The sequence below is a fragment of the Erinaceus europaeus genome, chromosome 14 (assembly GCF_950295315.1).
Source record: "Erinaceus europaeus chromosome 14, mEriEur2.1, whole genome shotgun sequence".
NCBI classification, from domain to species: Eukaryota; Metazoa; Chordata; class Mammalia; order Eulipotyphla; family Erinaceidae; genus Erinaceus; species Erinaceus europaeus.
Window position 1 is genome coordinate 5,214,976 of NC_080175.1, and position 22,634 is coordinate 5,237,609.

The 22,634-nt window shown below is 46.5% G+C and overlaps 1 protein-coding gene across 1 annotated transcript in view; it reads right to left on the reverse strand.

Moving 5' to 3' along the window:
* Positions 1-22,634, reverse strand: part of ACADSB (acyl-CoA dehydrogenase short/branched chain) — a 44,454-nt gene that overhangs the window by 4,406 nt on the left and 17,414 nt on the right. The window contains exons 2-10 of the mRNA XM_016186662.2: positions 20,305-20,461; positions 19,902-20,002; positions 18,256-18,462; positions 16,798-16,968; positions 14,742-14,867; positions 10,863-10,955; positions 7,063-7,152; positions 2,646-2,783; positions 113-212 (exon numbers count right to left, since the gene is read on the reverse strand). Coding sequence (XP_016042148.1) covers positions 113-212; positions 2,646-2,783; positions 7,063-7,152; positions 10,863-10,955; positions 14,742-14,867; positions 16,798-16,968; positions 18,256-18,462; positions 19,902-20,002; positions 20,305-20,461 — 1,183 coding nt within the window. The remainder of the gene's footprint in view (positions 1-112; positions 213-2,645; positions 2,784-7,062; positions 7,153-10,862; positions 10,956-14,741; positions 14,868-16,797; positions 16,969-18,255; positions 18,463-19,901; positions 20,003-20,304; positions 20,462-22,634) is intronic.

The window sequence follows — 22,634 nt, forward strand, 5'->3', positions numbered from 1 at the left end:
AATGACGATAATAATAAACAGTAAGTGCCATCAAACAAATACAATAGCCTAGGCATTTACAGAGGTAAACACAGCAAAGCAAAACAAAGCAAAATACAGAGGACTGATTTACCAATCTTCGCATCTCGGAAATACTTCTCCACAGGGTAATCTTTGGTGTAACCGACTCCACCCATCCACTCGATGCACTTACTGGTCGTTAGTCCTGCAACCTGACAGAAGCAGGAGGCATGTCACGCGTGGAAACAACGTGGCTTCCCATGAACACTCACATGGGGTGTTCTTATCAGCCTGGACTCACTGCCCCAGGAGACAGGCACAGTGGCGCTGTACAATGGGACTGTCTGCCGAGAGTCTCGCCAGCTCGTGCAGCTACGTAAAAGACCCTGGCATGCCACACATTTTCTGTTTGCTTAAGGAAGTCACAGTGCTGTCAGACTCAGGGCACGTGCTGACAGGTGTCATCCCCTCCCAGCATGTGCTTATTGGTTTTATTTTTTTTATTTATTTCTTGATTTTGTTGCCCTTGTTGTTATCATTATTGTTATTGTTGCCATTGATGTTGTTGTTGGATAGGACAGAGAGAATTGAGAGAGGAGGGGAAGACAGAGAGGGGGAGAGAAAGACAGACACCTGCAGACCTGCTTCACCGCTTGTGAAGCGACCTCCCTGCAGGTGGGGAGCCGGGGGCTCGAACCGGGATCCTTACGCCGGTCATGGCACTTTGTGCCACGTGTGCTTAACCCACTGAGCTACTGCCCAACCCCCAGTTTTATTTTTTTATTATCTTTATTTATTGGGTAGAGACAGCCAGAAGTCAAGAAGGGAGGAGGAGGAGGAGAGAGAGAGAGAGAAAGAGAGAGAGAGAGAGAGAGAGACCTGCAGCATTGCTTCACCATTCACAAATCTTTACCCCAGCAGGTGGGGACCAGGGGCTCGAACCTGTTTGCATTGTAGCATGTGCGCTCAACCAGGTGTGCCAGCACGTGGCCCTGATTTTTTGTTTTCCATTCTTTTTTTTTTTTTTTTTTATCTCAGGGTCTATCAGCCTAGACTAGGCACGCACTGGTGCAGACAGGCCTGCCAGTGACTTTTTGGTTCTTGGGGCCACTTGGAGACAGACTTGAACCAACAGCCACAGAAGCAGGAGGATGATGGGGGCAGAAGGAAACCTTGAGGACAAGACTGCTTAGCAGAAACCACAAGGCCAAGTGAGGCGGCTTTCCAGCTGAGACAGGTGGAAAGGTGGTTAAGGGAAAATGCACTTAATCTCAAGGGCCCCAGAGGCCACGGAGGGAGCCAGACGTGTGGCCAAGGCAGGGAAACAGCGGCCTGGTGATTTGACTAAGTCCTCTGGTCGAGGTGCAAGGCGTCAGACACAGGACGCACACGTACAAGTGGGGAGAATTACATCTGGTCAATCCCTCCCCGAGATTTTTACTTCCCGTGGCTCTCCATGCTGTTCACTTTGTCCCAGCCTAAAGCCACGGGCACGATGCCACTAGTCAGTGGAGGTCTCGACCCTGGAGACTTCTGACGGGTTTGCTACCTGAAATGGGGTCTTGGTTTCCATTTCAGCTCCTATGAAGGCACTGAGGCTTTGCAGAATTCAACTCAGACAACTTTACCACTTTGCTCTTCTGTGGTGGGAACTACAGAGTCCGTGCTCTTGGAGCACACTCACCTAGCTTCCCGAGCGAAAGGTTAATCAAACATATGTGGGGGACGGATGTGAGGGCCATCTGGCTGTGACATCTGTCACCCCATTGATCGCCAGGGTTGATTCGGCTGATCTGGCTGGCTAGGCAGGTGTCCCCTTCCTCCCTCACCCTCCATGTGCGTCCCTCCCGAAGCTGTGCGCTCGGTCGAAGAAGACGGCCTTCCCCGAATAGAGACGGGGAAGGGCATACGGTCGAGGGCATACGAGTAGCTGCACTTCCCTACTAGAACCTCCAAACAAGCTCTCAAAACATACATTGGGGGCTTGGGCAGTAGTGCACCATGCTAAACGCACATGGCGTGAAGTGCAAGGACCGGCATGAGGATCCCGGTTTGAGCCCCCAGCTCCCCACCTGCAGGGGAGTCGCTTCACAGTCAGTGAAGCAGGTCTGCAGGTGTCTCTTTTTCTCTCCCCCTCTCTGTCTTCCCCTCCTCTCTCCATTTCTCTCTGTCCTGTCCAACAATGACGACATCAAGAACCACAATAATAACTACAACCACAATTAAAAAATAAGGGCAACAAAAAGGGAAAATAAATAAATATTTTAAAAAAAGAAAAAAAAAAAGGATCCCGGTTCGAGCCCCCTGGCTCCCCACCTGCAGGAGGGTAGCTTCACGAGTGGTGAAGCAGGTTTGCAGGTGTCTGTCTTTCTCTCCCTCTGTCTACCCCACCTCTCTCCATTTCTCTCTGTCCTATCCAACAACAATGGCATCAATAGTAATAATAAGAACCACAGTAATGATAAAACAACAAAAGGGAAAATAGAGCCTCTAGGAGCAGTGGGTGCCTGGTGCAGGCACCGAGCCCCAGTGATAACCCTGGTGGCAAAAAAAAAAAAAAAAAAAAAAAAAAAAAAAAAAAAACAAGATACCTATACATGGGAAAAGAAAGCTGGGTTGCTGGGTTATTTGGGGGGGGGTGTTACCTCTGAGGCATAGTATTTGGCCATCGAGGCTTCCTTAATGAACGGTCTTCCAGCTTCCAGAAGCCGGGCGGCGTTGTATGTCAGCAATCTCGCAGCTTCTAGCTGTGTGGCCATGTGAGCCACTTGGTGTTGAAGCCCCTGCAACATTCACCATGAGTTACACAGTCAGAACCCCCCCTCAAAATGATTTTGCCCCAGGTCGTAGAAGCCTGGGCAGGAAACAGTAAGAGACCCAAAGTGTGACCTGAAGGAGATTCACATTCAGTCTGGAAACACTGTAAAATCTGCCATCGGCAAGGAAATAGGACATAGCGGTGTTGTTTCTTTAAAAACAAACAAATAAACCAAAAACTTCAAAGTTTTCACAATTATAATTGTCAAGATTTTTAAAAGAATCAGTCTCCAGCACCACTATATGCCAAGAGTTGAGCAGTGCTCCGGTCTCTCTCTCTCTCTCTCTTTTTCTTGTCTTTCTTTTTTCTTTTGTTTTCTTGCCCCAGGGTTATCACTGGGGCTTGGTGCCAGCACTTCAAACCCACTGCTCCTGGTGGCCATATTTTTCTTTTTATTTCTTGCTTCTACTTCTTCTTGACTTCTTCTTCTTTTTTTTTTCTTATCTTGATAGGACAGAGAAAGATTGGGAGGGGAGGAGAGACAGAGGGAGAAAAAAAAATAGACACCTGCAGACCTGCGTTATGACTTATGAAGTGCTCCCCTGGCAGGTGGGGAGTAGGTGCTCGAACCCAGGTTCTTGTGCATGGTAGCATGTGTGCTTAACCAGGTGTGCCATCACCCGGCCCCACTACCTCACTTCTACTAGAAGTAAACAAATAGGGGTCCAGGTGATGGTGCACTGAATTGTGTTGTGTGCACACATCATTAAGTTCAAGGACCTGGGTTCAAGACCCAGTCCCCTCCTGAGGGGAGAAGCTTCATGAGTGGTGAGGCAGGGCTGCAGGCGTCTCTCTCTCTCCCTCGGTATCTCCCCTCCCTTCTCAATTTCTCTCTGTCTTTATCAACTGACTAAATAAATAAAATATTACAAAGATAATCATCGAAACTCTCTATTCCTATCAGATAAAAGAAAATAAATTTAAAAATATTTTTAAAAGATCTAAAAAAAATAAATCATCAACGGTATGATGATGGTCACCCCTTTTACTCAAAACTGAGCTTAAATCAAATCCCAGCAAAACTAAAACTTGAATTTATTCTTTAATTAATATTTAATTATTCTTTAATTAATAAAATGTTGACTCTGAATGTAGCTTCAAGATAATAAAAGATGTTCGCTAAACAGTAATAAAGGAATGCCAAAGCACCAATTTTCTTTCTTTTAGTTAATTTTTTTTTTTGCCTCCAGGGTTATTGCTGGGGCTCAGCGCCTGAACTACGAATCCACTGCTCCTGGAGGCCGTTTTTTCCCATTTTGTTGCCATTGTTGTTGTTACCATTGATGTTGTTGTTGTTGGATAGGACAGAGAGAAATGGAAATTGGAGGGGAGACAGAGAGGGGGAGAGAAAGACAGACACCTGCAGACCTGCTTCCCCGCTTGTGAAGCGACTCCCCTGCAAGTGGGCAGCCGGGGGCTCCAACCAGGATCCTCAATCCAGTTCTTGCACTTCGCTCCATGTGCTCTACTGCCCAACCCCCTCTTCTAGTTCATTATTAAGGTGACTTCATTGTACAATACGTGGATAGGAAGCATTCTCTCTAGGGCTGGACAAAACAGAAGGTTGACTTCTATCACCGTGAAATCTTATTTTATCCTCTGACTTGTCTGTATTTGACCAGAGCACTCTTCAGCTCTGGCCGTTGGCAGTGCTGGGGATTGAACCGAGAGCCGCGTGTGTGCAAGTCCCATGTTCTGCTGGTGCTAGACTATCTTCCTAGGACCGACACTGGGTTTTAAAGGATAAGCAGACACACAGTAATTGCTAGACTAAGAGCTGACAGTGATGAATGTCTGCTGGTATGATGGACACAGATGTGCATCTCACAAACTGACATGCTTCTCGTTTCTGTTGTGTCATTCTGCCTGGGATTTGCTGTGCTGAGCATGGAGACATCACACTGAACTGGCCTTCGGAACCCGTCTCTCACATGACTTCCACAGCTGAGTAGGGAGGACAGACAGTCAGTAGCAGTAACCCTGTGTGATGACTGGCGATCCGGGGAACCTCAACTGGACAGTTAGTCAAGAACCCCAGGGAGGGCCTTAAACATAAAACAAACAAAAAAAAAGGGACACATTGGAGAAATTAGTATTGCTTGCAAACACCCTCTCGATCGATTCTTCCCTGCTTTCTGCCACATGCGATACACACAGAACACTGTTGTGCACAGGTGGGTGATGGACCCTGATGGTACGTTCAGCCCCCACTAACGTATATGCGGGATGGAGGGAGACATACCTTGGCACTCCCGTGGGGTTGGCTCCACACCACTACAAGAAGTCAGTGTCACAAGGAAGAGAGTCACATACACTTCTGAGGCTTCCCAGCCCACAGCAAAGTTAGGTTACATTACACTGGAGTCTGTTGGGTGTGTGACAGCATATGGCAAAAACACAAAGTGCACACCTTCATTCAAAATACCTAACTGCTAGAATGCGAACTGCCCCGAGCCTGCAGCCAGCCATCAGCTCTCCACCAGCAGGGACCTAAGCGACCTCAGTGTCTGCAAAATGCAATAAAGACAAGCGCCATGCAGCACAATGACCCCTCTCCCTTCTTCCTTAGGATCTGGCTGGCTCTTGTGGCCTCTTTGAGAGAATGGAAAGGTGGGAACTGAGTCCACCGATCTTAGTATCTGTCTTTTGTGATTACTTCTTTTGGGAGCCTTGTTGAAGAAATCTTTTTCTACTGTGACATCTACTCTCCTAAAACTTAACATTTTGCTTTAAAAAAAAAAGACTTTATGCTGATTGGGAGGTAGCTCAGAGGAGAAAGTGTTGGATTCTTGGGATGAGATTAGATAGCATAACGGTTATGCAGAGAGACTCTCATGCCTAAAGTCCCAAAGTCCTAGGTTCGATCCCCTGTGCCACTGTAAACCAGAGCTGGTCAGTGCTCTGGGAGAAAAAGGTGCTAGATTCTCAAGCATGAGATCTCAAGCTCAGTCCTAGACATCATTTGTGCCTGAGTGATACTTTGGTTCTCTGCTCACCCCCTTTCTAATGAACAAATATATCTTCTAAAAAAAAAGAGCAAAGAAAGAAAGAGCAATGTTTAACATATTAGCAGGGGATCCAGTTGTGGGTTTTCCACAAGGAAAGAACATTCCCACTAAGTGGTCTGCAGAGCCGCATCCCTCAGACATCAAGTTTCCACACACACACACACACACACACACACACACACACACACACACACACACACTCACACACACACACTCATCTGTTTCTGGCCCTCGTGCCCGTGCTGCCCCAGCAGTCAGCATTCTCTCGTTCCATGGGTTGAGCTCAGGACTTGCAGGCTTAAGGCCCCAGCTTCCATTCCTGGACCCGGAGGATGGTTTTATATATATACACACATATATATAGACACACACACACACACACACATATTCACTGGGACACTGCTTAGCTCTGCCTTGTGGTGGTGCAGGGGAACTGAACCTGGGGCCTGGGAGTCTCAGGCATGAAAGTCTGTTTGCATAACCATTATGCTATCTCCTCCACCCATAAGTAAACATTTTAAAAGAAATAATGGGGGGGGGGGTTGGGCGGTAGCACAGCAGGTTAAGCACATGGGGCATGAAGCGCAAGGACCAGTGTAAGGATCCCAGTTCAAGCCCCAGCTCCCCACCTGCAGGGGAGTCGCTTCACAAGCAGTGGAGCAGGTCTGCAGGTGTCTGTCTTTCTCTCCCCCTCTGTCTTCCCCTCCTTTCTCCATCTCTCTCTGTCCTATCCAACAATGACAACATCAATAACAACAATAATAACTACAACAATAAAACAAGGGCAACAAAAGAGAATAAATATTTTTAAAATGCTTTAAAAATAAAATAACTACAACAACAATAAAAAACAACAAACAAGGGCAACAAAAGGGGTATATATATATATATATATATATATAGAGAGAGAGAGAGAGAGAGAGAGGGAGAGAACAGTGGCCTAAGAGGTGGTACAGTGAATAAAGTAAAGGCCTCTCAAGCATAGGTTCTGAGCTCTGTTCCCAGCACTGCTTGTGCCAGAGTGATGCTCTATTTCTTCTCTCTCTCTTTCTCATAAAGAAATCTTAAAAAAAAAAAAGTAGATAAAATGAATGAATGAAATCCTTGAAGGGATGACTCTGTGGAGGATCTCCATTAACAGGAAAGTGGAAGAGTCCCAGATAGTGAAAAGATGCACAGATAACAAGATGACATGAGTATTCTGAAAAAAAAAAAAAAATCTTAATCACGATATACCTGAAAATCAAACAGCCTCTTGCCAAATTGTATCCTTTCTTTGATATACGGAATGGTGTAGTCAAAACAGCCTTGGGCCAGTCCCAGCATCTGTTAAAACAAACATGAGAATTTTGAATTTTTCTCATAAGTCTATGCTTTTTATTATTCACGTTGCAAATCCCCTGTGCAGGCCAACTGAAGAGCTTCGGAGGGGAAGAGTCCCCGAGGGTGAGACTGTGAGGTGGGTGTTGAGGGCACCTTTACCAGGGAAGAGATGGCAGTGGCGGGGCTCCGAGCATGGGGCATCTCCAGGGGCCTGCGCACACTCAGCCAGGCCAGTTTCTAGGAAACTGATCTCCGCTCGGGCATGAAGCCACCCAGAGGCACGTTGCTTGTAGGCCAGGAAGGTGGCACAGTGGTCGAGCTTTGCCTCATGAGTCCTGGGCGCCGTACATGCCAGAGTGGCCCTCTGCTTCTCTCTTTCTCACGAAAGAAAATATAATGAGAGAGAGATTTTTCTCAGAACTCTCTCTCAGAAGACTGTGGGCCAGCTCCCATTGGCCCTTGTAGAAGAAGCCACATGTGGAAGGTCACTCTTGGCCTTGTTCCAGCCCACTGTCTGTCTGATCAGGATTAATAAGAGCTACGGCTGGAGAAAGGCGTCAGGATGTAATAGAATGGGGACTCTCAACTCTGACTGCGCACATTCCAGCCCTCTGGGGAGCTGGGGGGAAGCGGTGCAGATGCCAGGGTCTAACGCTGACTCCAGAGCATGGGCGTGGAGGTGCTGAGTGTGGCCTCGGAATCAGCATTTAGACAACTTGGAGGAGGCCCTGCGGAGGTGGGGGGGGGTGGAGACCAGCTGAGCGAGGGCAGCTCCTGGAAGCATCCACTCCCAGGCTTGCACAACAAATGACCGGACGGCCTCACTGCTGACCAATCTCCGCGTCTATTAATGATTCCAGCTCAGAAATGGTTTCTGAATTTCAACTTTAGATAGCCGGTAAATCATGATCTCATGTATCAAACTATGTAGGCTTTAGAAATAAAAGGGAAAGGAAAATCAATAGTTAAGGCGTTTTGGGGAAATGCCCACAAACGTCAATACTCCATTAGTCTTCATTCACATTTCCCTATAGTTTTTCATTTGGAATTTTCTAGGGGACGGAATATCATGCTAAAAAAAAAAAAAAGGATGGGAGAAGAGAGAGAAAACCCAAATGCAAATTATAGCACAGCCATGGCTCACTGCGCTTGGTTTAAGACAATGTGACAAGATACTATCTTTTTTAGATTTTTAAAAATATTTCTTTATTCCCTTTTGTGGCCCTTGTTGTTTTATTGTTGTCATTGTTATTGTTGTTGTTGGACAGGACAGAGAGAAATGGAGAGAGGAGGGGAAGCAGAGAGGGGGAGAGAAAGACAGACACCTGCAGACCTGCTTTACCGCCTGTGAAGCGACTTCCCTGCAGGTGGGGAGCCGGGGGCTCGAACCGGGATTTTTACTCCAGTCCTTGTGCTTTGCGCCACGTTCGCTTAACCTGCTGCGCTGCCTCCCGGCTCCCACGGGACAGCATCTGGACAAGACAACTGCAGTGCAGGGCTGTCCATCAAGATGAGTGTTTCCGAACACAGTGAAGCGTGACAGGACATGTGGTTCAGTGGCAGAGCACAGGACTTGCAAGGGTGAGGTTCTAAGTTGGCTCTCTGGCACTGCACCGCCTCTCTCCTCTCCTTTTCTCTTGTGAAAAGAAAGAAGGCTGGTGAGACGGCTCTTCTGGGAAGGCACTTGGTGGAAGCTCCCTCTCCCTCTCTCCCTCTGTCCCTCTGTCTCTATCTGTCTGAAAGTATCAACCCAGAGTGTTGAAGTCCTGGTGATGACAGCTAAGTAAACAAATGAATCTCTGAATTCCAGAAAGTTAAATGCTCCCCACCTACATGGCTTTGAGGACAGATGCCTTGAGGTTACTGCTATTACTACTCTTCCTCTGAAAGGGATCCACAGCTACTTAATCTTGTTTTTAAAAGGTTAATTTTTAATATGTATATATTAATTTGATAGGACAGAGAGAAAGTGAGAGGGAAGGAGAACTAGAAAAAGGGAGAGTGAGAAAAAGAGAGACACCTGCAGCACTTCTGCATCGCTCATGAAGCTTCCCCCAAGCAGGCAAGGACAGGGGTGGGGGGAAGGAGCATTTGAACCCAGGCCCAGGAACATGGTGATGAGTGCGGTCAACCAGGCGTACTGCCACTTGGTCCCTCTGACGCCGACTTTTAATTGCATTATACAATAACTTGGCATGACCAGGCTGTAGCCCAGGCTGTGCCTTTTACTGTAGGAACTTCTCTCCACTGCCATGGCTGGGGGCACTGGGCACCAATGGCCCAATGCCCTATCTGGTGAAGCTGCATCAGGGTTTCAGAAAGCAGAAAGAAGCCAGTTATATAGTAGCTAGGCTTGTGGGAGTATTTTGTTTGTGGGCCAGAGAGGCAGCGCACCAGGCACAGTGCCTGCCTTGCTACACTCGAGACCCAGACTTGAACAAGCAGCGCGGGGGAGTCCCACGGGACCTGACAAGCTGTGGTGTCTCGCCCGCCCTCTGTCTGTCTCTGTCTTGGTGAGTGGTGAAGTGGTGCGTTCATGAGGTCCCAGCTCCCCCAAAGAAAGAGTATTTTGTCTGTAAATGAACAACAGTGGGGGGAATGTCTATACTCGGACAGTAAACTGTTTCAACAGCTAATTATGTTTTTTGAACTTTGGATATGCAATGATTAAAAACAGGTGAACACTGTATACAAAAATGGCACGGTTAACAATAAAACCAGAGATTTAATGGACTTCGTCCATCTAGAAAAATAACTGAGGGCTGGGGAGATAGCCTAATGGTTATGCAAAAGACTTTCAAATGGTCGCAGTTTCCATGCCCACCCTCACTGTAAGCCAGAGCTGAGCACTGCTTTGGTAAAAAACAAAACAAAACAGAAGCCAAACCAACCAACCAACCAAACAAACAAAAATCAATGTAACCTAATCAAACAATGTAATCAGGGCAAGTTTTGGAAAATAAATAAATAGATATCTTTCACCAGAGCATGGCTAGCGGTGCTGGGGAATGAGCCTTTGACAGCCTTTGGTGCCTCAGGTATGAAAGTCTTTCTCCATAACCACTATGCTATCTCCCCTCTCATCCTTTTAATATATTGATATTTTTACTGTGGCTACTTAAGTGTTTCTCACCACACGAGATGGCTGGATTATTTTTTTTTTACATGTAAAACCTTAAACATATTTTTTGCTGTTTTTATAATTGCTACCACACAATAGGGGATTTACACATCCTTAATTTCTTCTAGAATGAATGTCAGGCTCAGCAAAGTTTACTTTAAAAAAAAAAAAAACTCCATATTTAATTTTCAACCTGCTTTAGAAGTTACCAGTCCAGGTGTTGACCATGCCTGAGTGTTTCCAAGACAGGAAAACAGCATTATCGTTAAATCGCTGTGTTCACATCATTCACCCCAGTCACACCGCAAAGCCGGTCTGTCATCTCCTGGAAGAGAAGGGCGCCATCTTGTGTCCACAGCTTAACAAATACTCATGGGATCGGGGGCACATTTTCCTTTTACATTTCAATCCACTGGCTGTGGAAGAGTTGAAGGCTAGTTGGTTTTGTTTGGCTTTGCTTTTTTAACCAGAGCTCTCTGGCTTATGGTTGTTCCTGAGATTGAACCCAGGACCTCCGAGTCTCTGGCATGAAAGTTTGTTGCATAAACCACCGTACTGTTTCCCAGCCCTGGAGAGCAAAGTTTTGACTCACCTGGGCAGCGATTCCTATCCTCCCTTCATTAAGGCTCCCAATGGCATACTTATAGCCATGTCCGATTTGTCCCAAGATATTGGCTTCTGGAATCTGGAAGAAAATAATGTGGATATTTCTTAATTTTACATAATTCACTTTGGCTTTAGATGTTTCATTTTTTGAGTCATTTTAAAATATGTGATTAACTCTCTTTTCAGTCACCAGGTTCCAGATGCCAGCAGGATGCCGACCAGACTTCCCTGGACAGATGACCCCACCAGTGTGTCCTGGAGCTCCACTTCCCCAGAACCCTTCCCCACTAGGGAAAGAGAGAGACAAGCTGGGAGTATGGATCCACCTGTCAACACCCATGTTCAGCGGGGAAGCAATTACAGAAGCCAGACCTCCCACCTTCTGCATCCCACAATGACCCTGGGTCCATGCTCCCAGAGGGATAAAGAATGGGAAAGCTATCAGAGGAGGGGGTGGGATACGGAGTTCTGGTGGTGGGAATTGTGTGGAGTTGTACCCCTCTTATCCTATGGTTTGGTCAATGTTTCCTTTTTATAAATAAAAAATTAAATTAAAAATATGTGATTAATAGTGGTTTATAAAATTACAGAGGGGGTTGGGCGTTAGCAGGGTAAGAGCACATGGTGCGAAGCGCAAGGACCGGCATAAGGATCCGGGTTTGAGCCCCCAGCTCCCGACCTGCAGGGGAGTCACTTCACAGACGGTGAAGCAGGTCTGCAGGTGTCTGTCTTTCTCTGGCCCCCCACCTTCCCCTCCTCTCTCCATTTCTCTCTGTCCTATCCAACAACAACGACATCAACAACAACAATAACAACTACAACAACAATAAAAAACAACAGAGAGTTGGACGATGGCACAGCGAGTTAAGCGCACGTGGCGCAAACCGCAAGGACAGACATAAGGATCCTGGTTCGAGCCCCGGCTCCCCACCTGCAGGGGAGTCTCTTCACAAGCGGTGAAGCAGGTCTGCAGGTGTCTGTCTTTCTCTCCTCCACTGTCTTCCCCTCCTCTCTCCATTTCTCTCTATCCTATCCAACAACGACGACATCAATAACAACAACAATAACTACAACAACAATAATGACAAGGGCAACAAAAGGGAAAATAAATATAAAAAATAATAAAAACTGGAGCCCCATAATCGCTCTCTTTTTAAAAAATAATTTTATTAGTGATTTGCTAATAGTTTACAAGATCATAAGATGACAACCACAGTCGTGTGCCCTCCTGCCACCCCTCACCCCTGCTCTCCCCCTCTCCTCCCAAGGATATCCACCAGAGTTTGGACCGAGTCTTTTTACTCATAATTTCTGAAACTCAAGAAACAATTAAAAATACAAGTCATGGTGCTGGGGAGATAGCTCACCAGAGAGGGAGGTAACCCAGGCCTGACCTCCCCTGGGCATGTAATGGCACCGAAGGAAGTTTTGGTGACCTGGTAGGTATCTTGCCTCTTTTCTCTTTCTCCCTTCCTCTTTCTTTCTTTCTTTCTTTCTTTCTTTCTTTCTTTCTTTCTTTCTTTCTTTCTTTCTTTCTTTCTTTCTTTCTTTCTTTCTTTCTTCCCTCTTCTGTATCTCTTTCAGGAGGAAGAGGTCCTCCTGGAGGCAGTGAGGCCCCAGAGATGACTAGCTCTATTTTATTCACAGGGCAATGGGGAGAGGGATGGACAGATCATGGAGAGAAGAGGGGAAGAAGGAGGAAGGCGGGCGGGGGAAGTGGTGAGGCTCCGATGTCCCCTATGAAAGTGACCCCTAAGCTTGGAGATCAAGGTCATGAGCTCATAGAAGTGGCAGGCAAGACACCACAAGCGAAACTTTGCCAGCCAGGTCCGAGGTGCAAGCTCGCCCGCGCTCACTGTGCAACATCGCCACCGTGTGGCCTGTGCCGGGCTGACACCCCCACGCCTAGGAGGACACAAGGAACAAGTCTACCCAGCACACCTGGTCCTGCAGTTTATAGGTCAGAGAATGGAGATGGGATTAATTCTTGACACTTAATCTGAGTTTTTGGGTTTTTTTAATTTGTGTATTTATTTTGAGAGAAAACGAGAGAGAAAGAGAGAAAGAGAGAGAGAGAGAGACCAGAGTGCCACTAAGCTCTGTCATTGGCAGCAGTACAGGGGACTGAACCCAGGGGCCCCTGGCAGGCAAGCTCTGTGCTCAGTCGCTGAGCCACGACCCCATGCCACTGGCATTTGCCATTTGCGCGTAGAGTCACGTGCTGGGCAGGAAGTTTCTCATGCTTGACTTCGCTGCTTACAAAAAAATATACTTAGGGAAGTCAGGCGGTAGCCCAGCGGGTTAAGCGCAGGTGGTGCAAAGCACAAAGACCAGAGTAAGGATCCCGGTTCGAGCCCCCGGCTCCCCACCTGCAGGAGGGGGTCACTTCAGACAGTGAAGCAGGTCTGCAGGTGTCTGTCTCTCTCTCCCCCTCTCTGCCTTCCCCTCCTGTCTCCATTTCTCTCTGTCCTATCCAACAATGACGACAACAACAACAAAAACAATAATAACTACAAGGGCAACAAAAGGGAATAAATAAATATTAATATATATATACATATATACACTTACAACAAGGTCAACAAAAGGAAATAAATAAATAAATAAAATATATGTATATATACTAAGTACCTAAGGTGAGATAAGGACACAAGAATACCTGATAACATTGTTCGAGAGTTTAATGACATGTACATCTCTGCTTGCCTAATACTTGGCTCTTTTATCTTAAAGACATATATTTTGTGTGTATAGGGGAAGAGAGAGAGAAAGAGAGAGAACCACAGCACTGCTCTACCTAGGTACTGACTTTTTAAAAAATTTATTGGGTGACTAGTGGTTTATAGTTGATAGTAAAATACAATAGTTTGTATATGTGTAACATTTCCCAGTTTTCCACATAACAGTTCAACCCCCACTAGGTTCTCCTCTGCCGTCATGTTCCAGGATCTTAATCCTCCCCCCCCCACCCCAGAGTCTTTTACTTTGCTGCAATACACCAACTCCAGTCCAAGTTCTGCTTTGTGTTTTCACTTCTGACCTTGTTTTTCAACTCCTGTCTATGAGTGAGATCATCCCATATTCATCTTTCTTTGTCTGACTTATCTCACTTAACGTGATCTCTTTGAGATCCACCCAAGATGAGGTGAAGAAGGTGAAACCACCATTTTTAATAGCTGAGTAGTATTCCATTGTGTGTACAGAACACAACTTACTCAGCCACTCATCTGTTGTTGGGCACCTGGGTTGCCTCCAGGTTTCGGCTGTGACACGTTGTGCTGCTATGAACATAGGTGTACTCAGACCTTTTTTGGATGAGCGTGTTTAGTTCCCAGAGCAATGCTAAGCTCTGGCTTATGGTAGTGTGGGGGATTACACCTGGGACAAGGGAGCCTCAGTCCAAATAGTCTTTTTGCATAATCATTATACCATCTCTCCTGCTCTTTCACATTTTTTAAAAGAAATTCTTTTTTAAAATTGTTTTATATTTATTTATTCCCTTTTGTTGCCCTTGTTTTTTTTTTGTTGTTGTTGTAGTTATTATTGTTGTTATTGATGTTGTTGTTGGATAGGACAGAGAGAAATGGAGAGAGGCGGGGAAGACAGAGAGGAGGAGAGAAAGAGAGACACCTGCAGACCTGCTTCACTGTCTGTGAAGCGACTCCCCTGCAGGTGGGGAGTCGGGGGCTCGAACCGGGATCCTTATGCCAGCCAGTCTTTGCGCTTTGTACCACGTGCGCTTAACCCGCTGCGCTACCGCCTGAATCCCTCTTTCATATTTTTTTAACATCTGTATTGGATGTCCATAATTTCAAGTCATGTTTATTTCACAACAAAATATTCCTGGAAATTCTAGAATACCTACCTTGACGTTGTTAAATGTCAGTGGGCAGGTGGAAGAGGCTCTGATTCCCATTTTGTTTTCTGGTTTCCCTATGTGAAGGCCGTTAGTATCACGGTCTACTATGAAGCAGGTGATTCCTTTGTAGCCCTAGAAAGAAAGACTCAGAATCCCATCACCACTTGTGTTGAGCAGACCTCTTGTTTACAGAGAGTTCAAAATACACAGGAAACTAAAACGGATGTGAGTTGTCCTTACTAATGAACTAGGCATCGTAGAACATGCATTACAATGCAGAAATAGCTGGAAGGCAGCAGGTACATTAAAAAAGCAAAAGCTTGATCATTTACTTAAAAATTTTTTATTATTATTATCTTTATTAGATAGAAAGCCAGAAATTGAGAAGGAAGGGGGTGATAGGGAGGGAGAGAGACACTGGCAGCCCTGCTTCACTACTCCTGAAGCTTTCCCCTGCAGGTAGGGACTGGGGGCTTGAACCTGGATCCTTGAGCACTGTAACTTGTGTGCTCAGCCAGGTGTGCCATCACCTGGCCCACTTGATCATTTGCTTTCTATTTCTGAAAACCACTATGGCTACTTACTCAAGTCACGGAGTTGTGCAAAGTTATGACATGGTCATGAGAATTCCATGCTTTAAATTTGATCAAAGATGTCAATGTTTAAAGATTCAGTTACAGTATTGTGTTATTTTCCAACTGAATGGCATCTGCAAAGTTTTATGTCAGAGGCAGAACTCAGGGCTTCATGCATACACTCTGCTGCTGAGTCACCTCCCCGGCCTAAATTTTAAATGACTTTCTTCCTTTCTTCCTTCCTTCCTTTCTTTCTTTCTTTCTTTCTTTCTTTCTTTCTTTCTTTCTTTCTTTCTTATTATAAGTGAAAGAAAAAAGTGTGGCAAGTACTGCAGCCCTGGCATCGTACTTATTTTGTCTTTTTGTTGCTGTTGCCTCCAGGGTTATCTCTGGGGCTCTCTGCCGGGCACTGGGAATCCGCAGCTCCTGGCTGCCATTTCTTCCATTTTATCGGATAGGAGACAGGACAGAGAGACACCGAGAGGGGGAGATAGAGGAAGAGAGGCGCCTGCTTCATCGTTTGCAAAGTGTCTCCCCTGCAGTTGGGGAGCCCGGGGCTCGAACCCAGATCCTTGCATGGGTCCTTGCACTGAAGTACGCTTAACCTGGTGCGCCACCGCCCAGCCCCCTTCTTCGTTGTTCTCAAGTGACAACGGGGATCAAGCCAGGGCTCACACACGCACACAGTGGGTGCTTGGCTGCTGCTGAGCTGAAGCTGCCAGGAACCAGTGCGCTGCAGACCTGCTTCCCTCCTTCACCAGAGAGGCACAGGGTGCAGTTCTGTGAAGCTCCGTGGAGTGAATCACGCATCCACAGTGTGTGTCCGGGTGTGGGGGGCCGGGGGGCAAATAAGAGAATGAAAAGGCATCTAACTTTTTTTTTCTTCCACACCGAGGATGACAGAGAATCTAGCACAAAGGTGGACTGGGCGGTGGTGCAGTCGATGAACCATCAGACTGTCAAGCCTGAGGTCTCTGTTCAATCCCCAGCAGCACACGTGCCGGAGTGATGTTTGGTTCTCTCTCTCTCTCGTCTTTCTCATAAAAAATAAATAGATTAATTAAAAACTAAAAAGAACTGGGGCCGGGTGGTGGCGCACCCAGTTAATCACACATAAAAGAAAGGAAAAAAGGGATGTGGGGTCGGGGGGTAGTGCAGCAGGTTGAGCGCATGTGGCATGGAGCGCAGGGACTGGCATAAGGATCCCGGTTCGAGCCCCCGGCTCCCCACTTGCAGGGGAGTCACTTCACAGGCGGTGAAGCAGGTCTGCAGGTGTCTATCTTTCTCTCCCCCTCTCTGTCTTCCCCTCCTCTCTCCATTTCTCTCTGTCCTATCCAACAATGACGACATCAATAACAACAACAATAATAACTACAGCAATAGAACATGGGCAACAAAAGAGAATAAATAAATATTTAAAAATCATGGCAGAGGTCTGCAGAGTGGAGATGGGATGAGGGGAGGGGGCGCTGAGGGACGACACTCACGGCGGAAGGGTCCACATTGGCCATGACCAGGAAGAGCCCCGCGTACTCTGCATTGCTGATCCACATTTTGGACCCGTTGAGGACATAGTAATCCCCCTTTTTGTCCGCTCTGGTCTTCAGAGCAAACGAGTCACTACCTGCTTCAGCCTCTGAAAGACAGAAACTGCCCACCTACCACAGGCAGGGAGACAAGTCCAGTTGGTGACGGTACTTACCATCTGGATGGAAGGAGTCAGCGGTGGCAAAATAAACACTGTCGACCGAATGTCTGAGTCTGCGCCTTATCCAAAATAGGAACCGTGTTCCGACAGTGATATTTGCTAAGATATATGCTACTATTCGTCTAAGACGGATTGATTTATTTCGTCAGAGAGGGCTCATGCCACTTGCTCTGAACAGGCAGTGCCGGGAACCAAACCCCTTCTGCAAGTCCCTGCTCTCCACAGCTGAGCCGCCTCCTCGGCTGCTGCCCAAGACGGACTTAAAGGGAGCTGGGCGGCAGCACAGAGGGTTAAGAGCAGGTGGTCCAAGATGCACTGAAAGCCTTCAGCACTCAGGATGGGTGTAGACAGCATACTGCTTGTGCAGCACAGGGCATAATGCTAAGAATCTCTCCTGCCTGAGGCTCCAGTGGCCTAGGCTTAATCCCTCACACTACCGAAAGCCAAAGCTGGTGAGTGCTCCGGTAAAAGAAAAAAAAACAAAAAAACTTAAGCACTCGTGGCAAAGTTAAGCTTGACTAAACTGGGTCAGATAACAGATTATCATAATTATAAAAATAGATTGTCAGATAAAGATTATCATAATGTAAGTGGCAGACAGCATCATGGATCTGCAAAAGACTCTCATACCTGAGGCTCTGAGGTCCTAGGTTCTACCCCTAGCACCATTATAAACTCTCTCTCTCACACCAATAAAATATTTAACAAATAGTATAAATAAAATAAAATCACTAGGGGCCCGATGATGGTGCACCTGGTTGAGCGGATGTATTATAATACACAGAGACGAGGGTTTGAGCCCCGGGTCCCAACCTGCAGGGGGGAAGCTTTGCAAGTGGTGAAGCAGGGCTGCAGGTGTCTCTCTGTCTCTCTCCCTCTCTACCACCCCCTTCCCTCTTGATTTCTGGCTGTCCTTATCCAATAAATAAAGATTAAAAAATTTTTTTAAATTAAATTTAACAAAAAAAACCAAAACCCTTGAACAGTGGTATTGGAAAACACAACTGGACACACACACACACACACAGGAACTACTTCATTTTCTGAAGATTATTTTCTGATTTTCCCAGTGGCCTGTGCGATGCACAGTGTGTCCTCCCAGTGGCATCCATTACTGAACACGACTTGACTGGTTCAAGTGCTGCATTATGGCCTGGGATTGTAAAGCCACCATCAAAGCTACATTTTCTTTGGAAAAGCTTGCATTCTGGAAGAGATCAGAATCATTTCAACTCACTTGTTCTGTGGCTAACTTGGGGAAATAGGTAGCCTTTTGTAATTCTGTTCCGTGTTTTTTAATCACGTTGTTGATTATTGTGTTCTGGATGTCGCATACCAAGGCCACAGATGCATCGACTTTCGCTAGTTCCTCTATCACCAGGACAGAGGAGAAAAAGGAAGCGCCTGTCCCTCCATATTTGGTGTCAATTTCAATCCCCATCAGCTGAAGGAAGAACAGGGAAACACAGATTAAGAAAGTTATTTTATAGGGGAAAATGCCTACAAGAGCATGCTTTTGCAAAACTATGACATATAAATTCTTGCTTTAAAGTTCGTATACAACATTTGCTTTTGTTCAGGGTCTAAAAGCAAAAAGTGAGAGAGGAAATGCTTTGAAGAATAGAATGGAAGTGGGCCAAAGGACTACAGTTTTCTAAAGAAGAGATACACGTGGCCCATAGACACAGGGAGAAATGCTCCACTTCCCTTATCATTAGAGAAATGCAAATTCAAACTACACTGAGAGCCCATCTCACACCCCAGAGAAAGGCTGACATCAGCAAACCAGGAAATGACAGGTGTTTGAGAGGTTGTAGAGAAAGAGTTTGCTCCACTGCTGGTGGGGATGCAAACTGGGGTAGCCCCTAAGGAAGGCTGTATGGACATTCTTCAAACAAATAAAAATGGAATTACTTTATGATCCAGCAAGACCACTCTTTGGCATTTATCCAGTGGACACTCAAACACTAATTAGAAGGGACACAGGCACCCCTGTGCTCACAGCTGCATTGTCCACAACAGCCAAGGAGTGGAAGCAGCCTGAACGCCCGTCAGCAGATAACTGGCCAAAGCAGTTATGTAACATAGACTCACCGCTTGTGACGTTCATCCCTCCCACACCCCCCTGCAGGAAGTAACAGGGGGCTCAAATCCGATTCCTTGACCGGATTCTTGTGCTTAAGTACTATGTGCTCTTAACTGGGTTAAGAGCGCCACCTCGCGGACCCCTAACATTTCTATTTTATTTGATAGGACAGAGAGAATTTGAGAGGGGTCAGGGAGAGAGATAAATACATATAGAGAGACATTTGTATGGCACCACTCCTTTGGTGGGGGCCAAGGACTTAGACTCAGGTCCTTAGACACGGGAAGGTGTGTGTTCAACCAAGCGCACCACCACAGCCAGGCCCTGCCACAGCAGAGTTTTGCTAGAGCAGATTTCGGCACCTGGGCCCCGATCAACCGTGTGAGTCTCTGTCGGGAGGGTGTCCTGCACACAGAAGCAGCATCCTTGATCACTAGACGTCAGGACATGCCCCTTCCTCAGGAGGTGACAATCCAAAATGTCCTTGAACACTGCCAAGTGTCTCTCGGGCGACAAAATCACCCCAGCTGAGTATCTATCGAGGGTCTAAAGAAGTCGCTCTCTCTCTCTCTCTCTCTGTCTTGCTTCTAACATTTTTCTTTTAGTCGTTCTAGTTTCTAATGAAAGATCAGTTCATTAAAGAAAAAAAAATCTGGAACCAGCCCCTGAATCTGAAAGACAGAGTCACAGATGACTTCAACCAGGAAAGAGGCTCGGTCCGCTGGGCTGCAGGCACATATGAGAACCCTGCAGTGTGCTCCCGAGAGTCGGCTACCGGGACTGAGAACCGTACATACCCCGTGCTGAAACAGCCCTTGGATTACTGATGTCTCCATTTTTGAATGTTCGTCCATTGTGGAAACCAAAGGGGCGATCTTCTCCTTGGCAAATCTTCTAACTGTAGGAAAAAAGAAAAAGGCCAGGAGATCATTTATTCTGTTGGAATGCCCTTTGTCGCTGATGATTGACTTTTTTTTTCCCCTTTTCTGATGGAAGTCAATTTTTTTTTTTTAAATAAAGATTTTTGTTGTTGTTTAATTACTAAAGAGAAAGACAGGAGGAAAGAGAGAGAAAGAATCAGACTTCATGCCGGTACGTGCGTCATTGTTAGGGACTGAACTTGGGACCTCAGGCTTAAAAGTCCGATGCCTATCCACTGTGTCATCTGCTGGTCCAGCGAGTTAACAAATCTCCACTCACCGGTGTTCTTTATCATCTCCTCCTCATCTGTGAGTGCGTGCAGCGGGGCCGGGCCGAGGCCATTGCTGTTCAGCTGAAGCAGAGGTTCTGACTGGGTCGAATTCAGGACATGAGGGGTTTTCCAGGAAGACAGGCAGGCTGAGGCGTTTCTTCTGAGCTGTGGGAACAGTCCTGGTTATTGGGTTGTCGGAGAGTCAGGGCGCATTTTTATTACTATTATTTGTATTAGTGATTTAATATTGGTTTACAAAATTACAAGGTAGCAGGGGAACAATTCCATACCATTGCTACTTCCAGAGCTCTGTGTCCTCCATCTCCTCCACTGGAAACTGCAGTGGTTCTCCCAAGGTCACAGGTATGGGTTGACTATTATTTCTATAACTCTATCTATCTATATTTTTGTCCATTTTTTTTCTATGGTCCTATCTTCTCTTCCTTTCTAAGTCACACCTACACCATTGTTGTATGCTTTACATTGGGTTCTAGTTCTCCCCCGCCAAGAGAATTGGATCGGTCCAGTTAGTTTCGCAGGCGCTTGGCCCTGCCCCTAGGAACCCCGAGAGAGGGTTCCTGAGTTCCAGAGTTGGAGAGAGTGCTTGCGAGAGGGTTCCTGAGTTCGAGAGTTGGAGAGAGTTCCAGAGTTCCAGAGTTCCAGGGTTCCTGAGTTGCTGAGTTCGGGAGTAAGAGAGAGTGCTTGCGCCGCCGCAAAGAGACAGCAGAGTTCTGTTTGGTGATTAGTTTGGTTTAGTTTATGAATCGTTGTTCCTGAATAAAGAAATACAGCTTCCCTGCCCAGCCGTTGTCTCCGCGTCTCTGTTACCGGCCCGTGAAGCAAGCCCGCCCAGCTGGAGCCGCCGAATTTTAACAACATACACCTATTACTACTTCTTCTTCTTCTCTTTCTGGATCCTAATGGAATTGGGTTTCATAACTCAGTGGTCATTGTCCCCTTTCTTCCCCTATCACAGTATGGACCAAAATTCCTTTTGGGGTGCAGGAACTGGGAGTCCTGGCTTCTGCAATTGCTTCTCTGCTGAATATGGGGTTGGCAGGATGATCCATAACCCCAGCCTATTTCTATCTTTCTTTCCCTAGGAGGGCTCTGGAGGGGGGGTGGTCTGGGACATCTTGGTGAGGTCAATGTGACAATTTTATTTTTTTGCATAGAAAAACAGAAAAATACTTCATGACTTTTCCAACAGCCCAACAGATACTGTGTGTGTGTGTGTTTGTGTGTGTGTTTGTGCGTGTCTGTGTGCGTGTGTGCGTGCATGTGTGTGTGTTTTCACGTGTGTGTGTGTATGTGTACATCTGAGTGTGTGTGTCAGTAACAAGACTGTTTCAGCATCAGCTTCTTGGAGGATAACTTTCATTTTTTTAATTAATTAATTAATTTATTTATTTATTAGTTTCGGAATGTATATAACACCATTCCCACCACCAAAGGTCCCTGCCTCTACCCCCTTATAGTGGAGCTAAACATCTACCCTCGTCTCTCAATTTCTCTGACCGATCAGTAAAATGGGGGAGAGGGGCAGGGGCTTCCAGGAGTGATGGATTTGTAGTGCCGCACGGAGAATCAGTGATGACCCTGGAGGGGTAAAAAAAAAAAAGAAGAAGAAGAAGAAGAAGAAGAAGAAGGAGAAGGAGAAGGAGAAGGAGAAGGAGAAGGAGAAGGAGAAGGAGAAGGAGAAGGAGAAGGAGAAGAAGAAGAAGAAGAAGAAGAAGAAGAAGAAGAAGGCAAGGAGGCAAGGTAATGGCGAGCGAGGAGAGGTGAGTGCGACTTGTCTCCAGAATGGCTCACGGGATCCCCTCGGTTCATCTCAAGACCCAGGGCACGGCCCGGGCTTCTCGGCGTCTCTAAGGACAATCTAAGCCTCTACAGAACTGCGCCTCGTCTCTCAGTCTCTCTGTCTCCTCTATGTCCCGACTTTATCTTTAAGAGAGCCCTCTGCCGAGAGGGCTAAGAAGCCGGTGAATCTCCCAGTGTCCTTTTTCGTCTTCTTTGTTGACTCAACGGTGGACCCTCTTAGTCTCAGTATTGCCCTGAATGAAGGATGGAGCTATTGAGCACACCCAGATCCCTCTGGGTTCACAAGATGGGCGGCAGAGACAAGTGGACCTTAGAGTGTGGGACACATGGAGGACGAGGCTGCTGAAGACGCCCAGCAGAGACCATAGCGGCTCCTTGCTGGTGTTTAGCCGGACCACTGACAGAAAGCACCTGCCCTTACTGTCAGAAAAATAAAATCCCTTCAACAAGACGGCCTTCAGTAAAGGACTACCACCTTGTCTGGACTTCAGCCACAAGACAATTTCCCGCAGTCCCC